Source organism: Pelobates fuscus, chromosome 1 (genome assembly GCF_036172605.1).
Source record: "Pelobates fuscus isolate aPelFus1 chromosome 1, aPelFus1.pri, whole genome shotgun sequence".
NCBI lineage: Eukaryota > Metazoa > Chordata > Amphibia > Anura > Pelobatidae > Pelobates > Pelobates fuscus.
This window is the reverse complement of record NC_086317.1, coordinates 276870435-276884851: the sequence shown is the minus strand read 5'-3', so window position 1 is coordinate 276884851 and position 14417 is coordinate 276870435. Positions and strand designations below refer to the sequence as shown.

The window sequence follows — 14417 nt, the reverse complement described above, 5'->3', positions numbered from 1 at the left end:
CCATCCCTCCCATAGTGGTCCATATACCACCCCCTCCCTCCCATAGTGGTCCTTATACCCTCCTCCCTCCCATAGTGGTCCTTATACCCCCCTCCCTCCCATAGTGGTCCTTATACCCCCCCTCCCTCCCATAGTGGTCCTTATCCCACCCCCTCCCATAGTGGTCCTTATACCCCCCCTCCCTCCCATAGTGGTCCTTATACCCCCCTCCCTCCAATAGTGGTCCTTATCCCTCCTCCCTCCCATAGTGGTCCTTATCCCCCCCCTCCCTCCCATAGGGGTCCTTATACCCCCCCTCCCTCCCATAGTGGTCCTTATCACCCCCCCTCCCTCCCATAGTGGTCCTTATCCCCCCCCTCCCTCCCATAGTGGTCCTTATCCCCCCCCTCCCTCCCATAGCGGTCCTTATACCCCCTCCCTCCCATAGTGGTCCTTATACCCCTTTTTTTTGTTATTATTAATTTTTATTTTATTATTATTATTTTTTTATTATTTCTTATTTTATTTATATATTTTTTTTCGTCCCCCCTCCCAGCTTGATACATGGCAGGGAGGGGGGCTCTCCTTCCCTGGTGGTCCAGTGGCAGTTCAGTGGGGGGGAGAGGGGGGCTGGCAGAGCTGTAACTTACCTGTTCTGCAGCTCCTGCCAGCTCTCTCCTCCTCCTCTGCGCCGTCCGTTCTGCTCTTCTGTCAGCTTACACTGTAAGTCTCGCGAGAGCCGCGGCTCTCGCGAGATTTACACTGGGAGCTGACCGAGGTGCTGAACGGACGGCGCGGAGGAGGAGGAAGCGGACAGGAGGTGCAGGAAAGGTAAGTACAGCTCTGCCAGCCCCCCTCTCCCCCTGTCTGTATTATGGCAATGCAAATTGCCATAATACAGACCTTGACTCGAGTATAAGCCGAGTTGGGGTTTTTCAGCCCAAAAAATGGGCTGAAAAACTCGGCTTATACTCGAGTATATACGGTAAATATTTTTCTATACATTCTGGGTAGTTTAAAATAGTCTTTACATGAATTCTAGTTGGAATTTGCCATAGACATAACTGAACACAATTATGAAGAATACTTAACTTTTATGTATTGGGGCCTTGGTCATGCTGTAGTATTTCATGATAAAGTTTTGAAGAGAGAATTTGATAAAGATCATCATTATTTACATACTTTATTTTAAGAATTGCAATGTAAAACGTAATAAATCTTTGTAATTATCTTAAAACATTTTTATAAAATAATACATTTTACTCTTTTGAATGGTTTAAGTGGCTTGTAATCAATAAAGCCTGTTTATTTTAGGTGTTTGAGAATGGGAATCAACCAGCCTGTGAATTTGTTCGTCAATTGCTTGATCAGGAGAGAGTGTTTGACCCTTCCTCTTTAAAGTGGAGAACTATTAAAGATATAATCTATCTGGCCACATGGAATGCAACTGCGGGAATGCTTCCTAAACAGAGACTACGATTACTTAGACATTTCTGTGTCTTGTATTGCCACTATCCAAGGTTTGACACTAGCTTTAAACAATTATATTATGATATTTGTTTATTTACCATGTGCGGTAGTATCATGTCCTGTTTCTTTTTCAGATAGTTATATTTAAAAACCATTTATTTTTCCAAGTGCATGCTTTCATTTGGTCTTCCATTTTAATTTCACAACATTTAGCCCTTAGCTCCAGAATAAATTCTGTGCAATTGCAGCCCTTATCTTCATAGTTGCATTTCCCCCCCTTTCAGATAAAAACGCAGAATAAAAGAGTTGATGCTTCCCAGGTTTGGACTAAAATAATCTGACATTTTGAGCTCTGTAGACATTGGATTTTTGTGATTTCATACCTAACCTCAACCAATCTGTCAATATTTGAACAACAGCATTTGTGTACTCTAAGATTCATCTTAATTTTACAATTATGAATCGCAAAATTACTTTTGTTATGTTAAGATAACTGAAACTTCAGGCAAGTAGACATTTGCTATTCATTTTTGTTGTCAAAAAGCCACAGTCGACATGTTCTATTGTATAGATTATATGCAGATTATAGTTTTTCTTTTTTTCTTATGAATACATTGATGGTATTCCCAACGTCTAGTACTTATACTAATGTCATTCTACAATTAATTTGTCAATGAAATCATAAAAAATAGAACATATCTCTGATTGTTTGTTTTTCTTCCAGTCGAGAGCAACAGCTTAGCATATTCAGCACCATCTTGAATACTCATTTTCTGCCGCAAGTCACCGAAAGCAAGGTATATTCATATCTCTGCTACATTGATTATTAACTAGAATCTTCAACACATCTCAAAGTGCTCTAATTAATGTATTAAGGGCTCCATGTGCAGCATGCTGTATTTTTACATATTACATACTCATAATGAATGCCTATAACTAACACTGTGAGTTCCATATAATAAATAAATGAAAATGAAAAAAATATATATTTTGGCATGTTTAAATGAAAAGTAACTCTAGCATCTTTGTGAAATGTCTCTTTTTAGCCTGGCAAGTTTTTCCAAAGGCTCACCCCTGACTCCCACTCGTTAGGTTCAATGTGTAGCATTTGTTAGAAAACACTATGTTGTTTGAGTTTGTAGTTTTACTGATACTATTTTGCTCCAAAATACTGCTGTACATAATCTTTCAGCTTCTATTTTCTGATAGTTGTGATTTAGCTGTTAGTTCACCAATACACCCTCTGGAATGTTGATCAGACAACCAGTCTTCTCATTTCCCAGATGTTTACATCAGTGGGGGCTGAATTTTAGAGTCAGGTAATTGTTTAGATCACCTGCCTTGTAAATATTTATAATTGAACTGCAAATATTTACAATTGAACTGCACTGATTGGACAGTCACAGATTTTATGGGCTGGAGAAAAAAGGGAGGGCTTGCAAAGGCAGTGGGCAAGAGATTTGTCACCGTTGCAAGCTGTTTATAGATATATCCCCAAAGAAAAAAATGCATAATTAATTGAATGCATATTTTAATTAGGGGTATATCTAGTATTGTTTTGTGAGGGTCGGTGTAGTGTAATTTTAAGTGAGGTTCATAATTGGCTCCTGATATGGTAAGTGCTCACTGCAGAAACTGCAAAGGATGAGGGTTTTCAGAAAATGCAGGAATCAAGCAGTGTTTATATTTTTTTATTATTTTAATTATTTATTATTGTTGTTGTCATTATTGCTCATTGTCGTTGTACCAAATATCTTCAGAAGTATTATTTTTAAGAGATTTAGATTGAATCTCATGTACTTGTCCTCTCACATTGTACTTTGAGACACGTTTACTTTGTAGCTAACTAATCTTGAACGTGAAAGTATAACAAAATATAAATCAATCAAAAGTAACAAAAGAGCATAAGTGCTGTTTATCACCATTCCTCTCTGAGCAATCTGACAGGCAAATCTTTGTACAGATATGCAGGTAAATAAAAAAAATGAACTACACTGCACTAAATTATTGTAAAACCTTCTTACTTTTATTTCTTGTGAATAAAATATTATTGCATATATGTTAATGCATTGTCTATAAAATGAATTAAAAAGAATGGGTCACAATTTTATAAAGGTATGCCAAAGGTTTCATGCTAAAATATATTTTATAACTCAGCCAAGATGAATATATTTCACTGTTTCATACACCAATCTGTTTTAAAAAGGTATTTGCAAAATATTTGCAAACGCATAATAGGAAGACTAAACAATTAAATGCTCCATTAAGTGAAAAAGATAATAATCACAAACATTAAAAACTATAGAGTTAGAATAACATCTCTTAAGTCATTACATATCTTCTCAGTGTGCTAGTTAGAAAGTACAAGCATATTTCATAAAGTAAATTGTATGTTAAATTGCCTCTCACACAAAGAGTAATATGGTGCTGCTCACACGCACAAGACACAGTTTTTTTTGACTCTCAACTAAATGCTGCAGTATAAGTTGTACAGAATTGAAAATCATTATGTGGAAGTGTAAATTATCATTGTGGGTCGGTGCCAAAAATAACCCTTGTTTTTGTCAAATGACAAAACAAGGTACTCCCAATTGGTCTTCCAAAGAATGGGGCTGGAGGGGGATAGGTGGCATCCAGAGACTATCGGATGCATTATCGCTAAACTGGGATATAGTGTTATTTTAAGCCTATGAAATTCAATCATATAGGCAGTGTCTTATTTTTTTATGCAATAAAGTAATAATACTTAAAATTTTTTACACTTTCTATTTTTAGGCAGAGGGTGTAGCAACTCCATCTAATCATCACCTCCCAGAATTGCTTACAGCTATTGCTTCAGTTACTGTAGAACTACAGGAAAGACTAAGAGCTGTGTTCTTGGGGACATCACAGCGTTGTCATTACTTATTCACACTTCGAGACCTTGCAAAGATATTCAGGTAATGGACCTAGAAAGATATAACGTTTTGACTTGGTGCTTTAAACAAGGCTTATTCATACATTACCAATTATCTCTGTAAGAGGTTTGTATAACATGTAAAAGCTGTTTAAAAACTACTCTGAGCTGACATGTCAGAGAATACTATAATATATGAAGCTTAAACTTGCCAGCATCACTGAAAGAAAATCTCAGCCTTAGGGCAATGAGTGGTAGATATTGGGGAAAAATGGACCTGGCCCTGTGCTTGGGGTCATTGTCATGCTGTAAAGTCCAAGAGCATCCCATGCACAGACTTCATGCTGAAGAATGCAAATTGTCTGCCAGTATTTTGTTCAAGTATCGTTGTATTGTGCTCCATGAAACAACCACACTGTCTTTTTCCAGAGCAGCCTGTATTTCTCATGAGGTTACCTGTGGGTTTTTCTTTGTATCCTGAACAATTTCTGTGGCAGTTGTGGCTGAAATCTTTCTTTGTCTACCTGACCTTGGCTTGGTATCAAGAGATCCCTGAATTTTCCACTTTTTAATGTGATTCTTAAAGTGATTGAACAGTACTAACTGGCATATTGCAGGTTTTGGATATCTTTTAAAATCCTTTTCCATCTTTATAAAGTTCCATTACCTTGTTACGCAGGTCTTCTGACAGTTCTTTTCTGCTTCCCATGGCTCAGTATTTAGCCTGCTCAGTGCATCCACGTGAGGGGTAATAAACTCATTGACTATTTATACACAGAAACTAATTGCAATTTAAAAAAAAGAAATTACCCTTTAATTGCCATTTTAACCAGTGTGTCTCACCTTGTGTGTCTGTAACAAGGCTAAACATTAAAGGGTATGTAAACTTTTGATCAGGGCCATTTGGATGACTTCTGTTATCATTATAATTTAAAAAGGAGCCAAACAACTATGTGATAATAAATGGCTACATATCCTTCTATAAAAACAAAAGACATTTCAGTCATATTTTCAAAAGTTCACGATTTTTGCCAGGGTATGCAAACTTTTGAGCACAACTGTATTGGAGATATACAGGGAGTGCAGAATTATTAGGCAAATGCGTATTTTGACCACATCATCCTCTTTATGCATGTTGTCTTACTCCAAGCTGTATAGGCTCGAAAGCCTACTACCAATTAAGCATATTAGGTGATGTGCATCTCTGTCATGAGAAGGGGTGTGGTCTAATGACATCAACACCCTATATCAGGTGTGCATAATTATTAGGCAACTTCCTTTCCTTTGGCAAAATGGGTCAAAAGAAGGACTTGACAGGCTCAGAAAAGTCAAAAATAGTGAGATATCTTGCAGAGGGATGCAGCACTCTTAAAATTGCAAAGCTTCTGAAGCGTGATCATCGAACAATCAAGCGTTTCATTCAAAATAGTCAACAGGGTCGCAAGAAGCGTGTGGAAAAACCAAGGCGCAAAATAACTGCCCATGAACTGAGAAAAGTCAAGCGTGCAGCTGCCAAGATGCCACTTGCCACCAGTTTGGCCATATTTCAGAGCTGCAACATCACTGGAGTGCCCAAAAGCACAAGGTGTGCAATACTCAGAGACATGGCCAAGGTAAGAAAGGCTGAAAGACGACCACCACTGAACAAGACACACAAGCTGAAACGTCAAGACTGGGCCAAGAAATATCTCAAGACTGATTTTTCTAAGGTTTTATGGACTGATGAAATGAGAGTGAGTCTTGATGGGCCAGATGGATGGGCCCGTGGCTGGATTGGTAAAGGGCAGAGAGCTCCAGTCCGACTCAGACGCCAGCAAGGTGGAGGTGGAGTACTGGTTTGGGCTGGTATCATCAAAGATGAGCTTGTGGGGCCTTTTCGGGTTGAGGATGGAGTCAAGCTCAACTCCCAGTCCTACTGCCAGTTTCTGGAAGAAACCTTCTTCAAGCATTGGTACAGGAAGAAGTCTGCATCCTTCAAGAAAAACATGATTTTCATGCAGGACAATGCTCCATCACACGCGTCCAAGTACTCCACAGCGTGGCTGGCAAGAAAGGGTATAAAAGAAGAAAATCTAATGACATGGCCTCCTTGTTCACCTGATCTGAACCCCATTGAGAACCTGTGGTCCATCATCACCTCTCTGAACAGTGTCTGGGAGGCTGTGGTTGCTTCTGCACGCAATGTTGATGGTGAACAGATCAAAACACTGACAGAATCCATGGATGGCAGGCTTTTGAGTGTCCTTGCAAAGAAAGGTGGCTATATTGGTCACTGATTTGTTTTTGTTTTGTTTTTCAATGTCAGAAATGTATATTTGTGAATGTTGAGATGTTATATTGGTTTCACTGGTAAAAATAAATAATTGAAATGGGTATATATTTGTTTTTTGTTAAGTTGCCTAATAATTATGCACAGTAATAGCCACCTGCACACACAGATATCCCCCTAAAATAGCTAAAACTAAAAACAAACTAAAAACTACTTCCAAAAATATTCAGCTTTGATATTAATGAGTTTTTTGGGTTAATTGAGAACATGGTTGTTGTTCAATAATAAAATTAATCCTCAAAAATACAACTTGCCTAATAATTCTGCACTCCCTGTATATCTCCACCAACTATTAAATAATGGATAGACAGAATGGAGGCATTCAAGGTAATGGAGGAGAAATTCTTCTCCATAGGCCATTCATACCACCTAGATGTCAAGATTTGGTCTCCGTGGCTCCGTGGCCATACTGAACCCACCATAGCATGACATCCTACAGAAGGTGTATAGATCAAAGGACTTGCACTTGGAAAAAAAGGGCAAAGTTTGGTACTACTTAGCAGCTCACCGCAGTTAACATAAATAAGGTTTTCCACTACTCACTATTCAACCTCCATAAAGATGTTTTTATATTTAGCCATTTCAGCCAATATCTTCTTATACATGTATCCATACTTGTGACACCTTATTTAAATACTGTTAAGTTAGGCTTTTCATCCTGGGCTAACTCAAAAGCTGTTTACCTGTAGAGATGTCGCGAACATAAAATTTTCCGTTCGCTAACGGCAAACGCGAATTTCCGCAAATATTCGCGACGGGCGAACCGGGCGAACCGCCATAGACTTCAATAGGCAGGCGAATTTTAAAACCCACAGGGACTCTTTCTGGCCACAATAGTGATGGAAAAGTTGTTTCAAGGGGACTAACACCTGGGCTGTGGCATGCCGGTGGGGGATCCATGGCAAAACTCCCATGGAAAATTACATAGTTGATGCAGAGTCTGGTTTTAATCCATAAAGGGCATAAATCACCTAACATTCCTAAATTGTTTGGAATAACGTGCTTTAAAACATCAGGTATGATGTTGTATCGATCAGGTAGTGTAAGGGTTACGCCCGCTTCACAGTGACAGACCAAACTCCCTGTTTAACGCACCGCAAACAACTGCAAACAGTCCATTTGCACAACCGCAAACTCCCCATTTGCACAAGGTTGGATTCCAAGCTAGCCATGTCCCGTTCCTTGTCCTCACTGATGTCATTGAAGGTATCTTCCTCCACCCAGCCACGTACAACACCAAGGGTCCCCAAAAGGTGACAACAAGCCCCCTGGGACGCCTGCTGTGTTTGGTCTTCCACCTCCTCAAAGCCACCTTCCTCCTCTGACTCCTCTTCTTCAGACTCCTCTCTCTGCATTGCCTCTCTCTGCATTATTATAAGGTGTGTTAAGTAGTACTATTCCTATCAGTTTAATCCCTGTTACGTCCCCTATTAGGGGACGTGTATATGGCATCGATTTTAGGAACCGGGAGATGGAAAAAGATGCTTGGATGGTCCTCCTACTTCAAATTTGGGGCACTGCACATGCAATCTAATGTGCCACCAGATAGGAGTGGTGTGTTAAGTAGTACTATTATCAGTTTAATCCCTGTTACGTCCTCTATCAGGGGACGGGTATATGGAATCGATTTTAGGAACCGGGAGATGGAAAAAGATGCTTGGTCGGTCCTCCTACTTCAAATTTGGGGCACTGCGCGTGTTTAATCCCTGTTACGTCCCCCTCATCAGGCCTTTTTTAGTCGAATGTATCGCCCACTGTCAGTCCCTTCGGGATCCATCCCTCAGTCATCTTAATAAAGGTGAGGTAATCTAGACTTTTTTGACCAAGGCGACTTCTCTTCTCAGTGACAATACCTCCTGCTGCACTGAAGGTCCTTTCTGACAGGACACTTGAAGCGGGGCAGGCCAGAAGTTCTATCGCAAATTGGGATAACTCAGGCCACAGGTCAAGCCTGCACACCCAGTAGTCAAGGGGTTCATCGCTCCTCAGAGTGTCGATATCTGCAGTTAAGGCGAGGTAGTCTGCTACCTGTCGGTCGAGTCGTTCTCTGAGGGAGGACCCCAAAGGACTGTGGCGATGCATAGGACTTAAAAAGCTCCGCATGTCCTCCATCAACAACACGTCTGTAAGGCGTCCTGTCCTTGCCGGCGTGGTCGTGGGAGGAGGAGGATTACTTTCACCTCTTCCCCTGTTAGATACCCGTTGTACTGTGACATCACCCTTATACGCTGTGTAAAGCATACTTTTTAATTTATTTTGGAACTGCGGCATCCTTTCCGACTTGCGGTAATTCGGTAACATTTCAGGCACTTTCTGCTTATACCGGGGGTCTAGTAGCGTGGACACCCAGTACAGGTCGCTCTCCTTCAGCCTTTTTATACAAGGGTCCCTCAACAGGCACGACAGCATGAAAGACCCCATTTGCACAAGGTTGGATGCCGAGCTACTCATGTCGCGTTCCTCGTCCTCAGTGATCTCACTGAAGGTATGTTCTTCCCCCCAGCCACGTACAACACCACGGGTACCAGATAGGAGACAACGAGCACCCTGGGATGCCTGTTTTGGTTGGTCTTCCTCCTCCTCCTCAAAGCCACATTCCTCCTCTGACTCCTCTTCCTCACAATCCTATTCCAGCTTTGCCGCAGGTCCAGCAAGCGATGCTGATAAGGCTGTCCTTGACAGACACCTGACTGTGGGCAGATGAGCAGGAACTGCTCAAGGCGAGAGACGGAGTGGCGGATGGTTGAGAGGGGGCAAGGAGGACAGCAGTGGTTGACGTTCCTGAAGATGCTGAACCAGGAGGAGGATGGCGGCTTTGAGTTTGTGTGCTGCTTGTACTCATGTGTTGATCCCATAGGTGATTGTGATGTGCGATCATGTGCCTTCGCAAAGCAGTTGTACCTAGGTGGGTGTTGGACTTCCCACGACTCAGTTTCTTTTGGCACAGGTTGCAAATGGCATCGCTGTTGTCAGAGGCAGACACACAAAAAAAATGCCACACCGCTGAGCTCTGCAATGACAGCATTCTGGTGGTGGCAACAGCATGCGTTGATTGGCGTGCTGTCTGGCTGACCCCGGGTGCCGATGCATGCTGTCTGACTGTGCCACTTGCTCCTTGCGACGACCTCCCCCTGCTTTGAACTCGTCTCCTCCTCCTCTCTGTCTCCCCATCTGAACTTTCCCCCTGTTCTTCTTCTCTTTTAGCGGGCACCCACGTGACATCCACTGACTCATCGTCATCATCAACCGCTTCACTTGTATCTGACAACTCAGCAAAGGAAGCAGCAGCGGGTACAACATCATCATCATCACACCGTACATCCATGTGTGTAATGCTGCCTGACTGAGACATATCCCTGTTATCTACATCCTCTGGCAATAATGGTTGCGCATCACTCATTTTTGCCAACTGATGTGTAAATAACTCCTCTGACAGATCAAGTGAAGTGGCTGTGGTGCTAGTGTTGGTGGTGGCGGCGGGCGGGCGAGTGGTAACTTGAGAGGTGCCCGAAGCTAAGCTGGAGGAGGATGGTGCGTCAAGGTTCCGAGCGGAAGCTGTAGAAGATTGGGTGTCCTGTGTTAGCCAGTCATCTATGTCCTCAGAACTTTTCGAGTTCAGGGTATGTGGCCTCTGAACACTGGGCATTATTCTAGGGCCAAATGGAATCACAGCACCACGACCACGACGGCCCCTGCGGGCTGGCCTGCCTCTGCCTGTCATTTTTTTTTAGATTAGTGGTACTATGCGTGCAAGCTACTGTGACAACAGATATGAGTGGCACTGTGCACTGGCAGAAGTTGGCAGAGTAGACGCTGTAGGCCTGACACACACGCTTGCAGACAACTAACTGCTATTCAATCTATTACAATCAAAATTGTATTTATTTTTTAAATGTACACTACTGTTACACCAGATATGAGTTACACTGATGTGACACTGTACCCTGGCAGGCCCTGAAACGAAAACGTGTGAAGGAAACTGACTGCTATTATTTCACAGTCAAATTTCTAGTTTTTTTTTAAATGTACACTACTGTTACACCAGATATGAGTTGCACTGGTGTGGCACTGTTCCCTGGCAGGCCCTGAAATGCACACGTGTGAAGGAAACTGACTGCTATTATTTCACAGTCAAATTTCTAGTTTTTTTTTTTAAAATGTACACTACTGTTACACCAGATATGAGTTGCACTGGTGTGACACTCTACCCTGGCAGGCCCTGAAACGCACACGCGTGAAGGAAACTAACTGCTATTATTTTACAGTCAAAAAAGTGTTTTTTTTTTTAAATGTACACTACTGTTACACCAGATATGAGTTGCACTGGTGTGACACTGTGCCCTGGCAGGCCCTGAAACGCACACGTGTGAAGGAAACTGACTGCTATTATTTCACAGTCAAATTTCTAGTTTTTTTTTAATGTACACTACTGTTACACCAGATATGAGTTGCACTGGTGTGACACTGTGCCCTGGCAGGCCCTGAAACGCACACGTGTGAAGGAAACTGACTGCTATTATTTCACAGTCAAATTTCTAGTTTTTTTTTAATGTACACTACTGTTACACCAGATATGAGTTGCACTGGTGTGACACTGTGCCCTGGCAGGCCCTGAAACGCACACGTGTGAAGGAAACTGACTGCTATTATATTACATTTTTTTTAAATGCAAGCTATTGTGACACTAGATATGAGTGGTGGCACTGGGCAAGTGGGCACAGTATACGCTGTGAGCCTGACACACACGCTGGCAGGCAGGCACGCAGGCAACTGCAATTAGATTACACAGGAAAAAAAAAAAGCAGACTGATGTTCTAGCCCTAAAAAGGGCTTTTTGGGGTGCTGTCCTTACAGCAGAGATCAGATGAGTCCTTCAGGACTGTAGTGGACACTGAATACACTAGCCTAGCTATCGATTTCCCTATTAAATCAGCAGCAGCTACACTGTCCCTCCTCTCACTAAGAATGCAGCTTCCAAATTAATCTAAAATGGATGCTGTCCAGGAGGTGGGAGGGTCTGGGAGGGAGGGTCTGCTGCTGATTGGCTGGAATGTATCTGCTGACTGTGAGGTACAGGGTCAAAGTTTACTCAATGATGACGAATAGGGGGCAGACCGAACATCGCATATGTTCGCCCGCCGTGGCGAACGCGAAACAAGCTATGTTCGCCAGGAACTATTCGCCAGCGAACTATTCGGGACATCTCTATTTACCTGTGTTTTGATTGCTATATACTTTAGACATATCATCTGGATACTTCCTTGTTACAAAGGCTTATCACTGTACAATGTATACAATTTGTACATACTACTTCCCCATACTGCTGAATCGAGTATAAGTTGTATGAAACATTTCTTACTTTAATTCATTTTATCTGCTCATTCACTAAAAGTGTACTTCAATGGCATTGAATAGTTGACATTTTGCGAAAGGTTAGAAATATTGTTCAGAAATTGTAAGCAGAAAATGAAAAGCGCATCATGTTTTATTGTTTTGCACTGTAAAATGAGAAAGTTAACAATCATATTTTATTTGATAAATTGTTCACTTATCCAAGGTAACTTATGGCAAAACAAATGCATTTATGAGCATACACATTGTGGTTTTTTTTTTTTTCCTGAAAACCTAATACATATATACTTCACAGAAAATACATTTTAGAATTTGTTTACTGACTGAGCTTTGAAATAAAGGTACCTTTCTTATGAAGAGTAATTTAACTGTTGATGCTAACAATTTTAGCATTGTCACAATGAAAGGAACACCACACTCTTAAAGATTGTTTAGAAAACATTATTAGACTACTTAAGCCTTCTATTGGATTGAACCATTAAAACCTACATTGTATATATCCAATTAGATAACTACAATTGTTATAAAATGTTTTGACCTTTTTCAAATGTTTTTATTCTTGCACTGCTTTTACCTAAAATATATGATTTTCATAGTTTGCATTAATAAGCTTTTTGTTAAAAAGAATTTGAATAGACCAGTATCACACACAACATTTATTCTATTGAATAGATTGATTGGACATTCATTGTGTTTTTGTAGAACAGCTTTTATTACAGTTTAAACTGGTGCAGAAATTCAGATAATTTTGAAAGATTGGTTTGGGTCCCAAAAAGCTAACTTGTACTTCTGAATTTTGGTTTTTCTCTCTGTCTCTATCTTTTTTCTTTTTAAAATGCCACTCGATTATCATTATGTAACTCAGCAGTGTTGTCTTTATTAAACTCATAATGATGAAAAGCTGGTATGATATAATAATGATCAATATGATATGCAACAGATACAAACAGAGACTGTTCAAATGGAAAGATATACAATTTCTGCCTTCTGTCGATTTTCTCATATTATTTAATTTTGATCATATCTGCCTTCTTTTTACCTTGTCCTTGAGGTTAAACTGATTCCCCTATACATATAGTGAGCATGGATTCCAGACTTGTATTACCCTTTAGCTTAGGAGACACTAAGAAAATGTATCTAAGAAAAACAAACAAAAAATATGAGAATGGCCAATACCATAAAAGCTTGCCCTTTGGTCAGTTTCTACTCAGAGACACAATTTTACCCACATGTGCCATTATAGTAAGAACCATGACTGTAACATGTCAGACTAATCCCACAAACTATAGCAGATCAGATATGAAATACAGGCAAGCTTCCTCTGCACACCACAGGTGATCATTTCAACCTTCTTTGGGCCTTCTCAGTGTTATATTGTTTTACGCTTCAGTGTATTTGCTTACGATTTCCCTAAACAAGAGGATGACAGGGTAATATATATACCTCAATGATAAGGCCCATAGAGGGCCAAAACTTTCCGGGGCTGCTGTGTATCTCCTGCAGTGGGACGTGACAGTATGTTGGTCCTGACCTGTCCTTGTGGCAGTCCAGATTCAAATCTTCCAAATAATAAAGAAAAAAGTCTATTCATTCACAATAGACAGCAATGCAAAATATTTTTTTATAATCTCTTTATTTGCAATGATAGTTGTATTGTTGAAAATGAAATCGAAATATAACCAAGCACATAGTAAACTGTGGGGTACATAGTGAATGATGCAACTTTAATCAAAAGTAGAACATCTGAATGTATAAACCTTAATCTGTAATTTTTACAGAAATATCTGCTTGTCTCAAGATGAGAGTACCACAACCGACATACTCCTACCTTTATGGAGGCATGAATGTGACTGGGTATATAGACAGCGGATGTCCAGCTATGTGGATCAGCACAAATACCTACAAGAATATACCATTGCAACAAAGAAAGTATTTACAAGCGAGGAAGAGGTATTTTCGATTTTACAAACATTTGCAGTTATATATTTAATGATTCAGTTATATGTTATTCACCATGGACATCTATATCTATATCTATATCATAAAGTCAGTTTTTAAAAACCAGCATAGCAGTAGTAAAACATTTTTCAAACTGGATCAATAATTTAACTTTTTGCTAAAAGAGTAACTTTGATAAATTCTCTACAACTACTTGCACTGTACTCAGGTATTCTCAAAAAAATCTAGAAAGGATGAAAGTAAATTTTTATTATGATAACAACAAGATCAATAAATGGTTAACTAAAAAAAAACTTAAAAAAACAAATGGTAAAAATAGGATTAGTAGTATTAGAAAGGACTCAATATTATGTAAAAAAACAGAAACTATAGCAAAGGCTTTTCAAATATATTATGAAACCATATTAATATATTATATAACCAACCAAAAGA

General features: G+C 40.2%; 1 protein-coding gene across 1 annotated transcript in view; it reads left to right on the top strand.

Annotated features, from left to right (window-relative positions):
• LOC134567660 (uncharacterized) overlaps window positions 1–14417 on the top strand; it is a 484351-nt gene that overhangs the window by 209266 nt on the left and 260668 nt on the right. The window contains exons 61-64 of the mRNA XM_063426051.1: window positions 1294–1499; window positions 2174–2246; window positions 4225–4388; window positions 13805–13976. Coding sequence (XP_063282121.1) covers window positions 1294–1499; window positions 2174–2246; window positions 4225–4388; window positions 13805–13976 — 615 coding nt within the window. The remainder of the gene's footprint in view (window positions 1–1293; window positions 1500–2173; window positions 2247–4224; window positions 4389–13804; window positions 13977–14417) is intronic.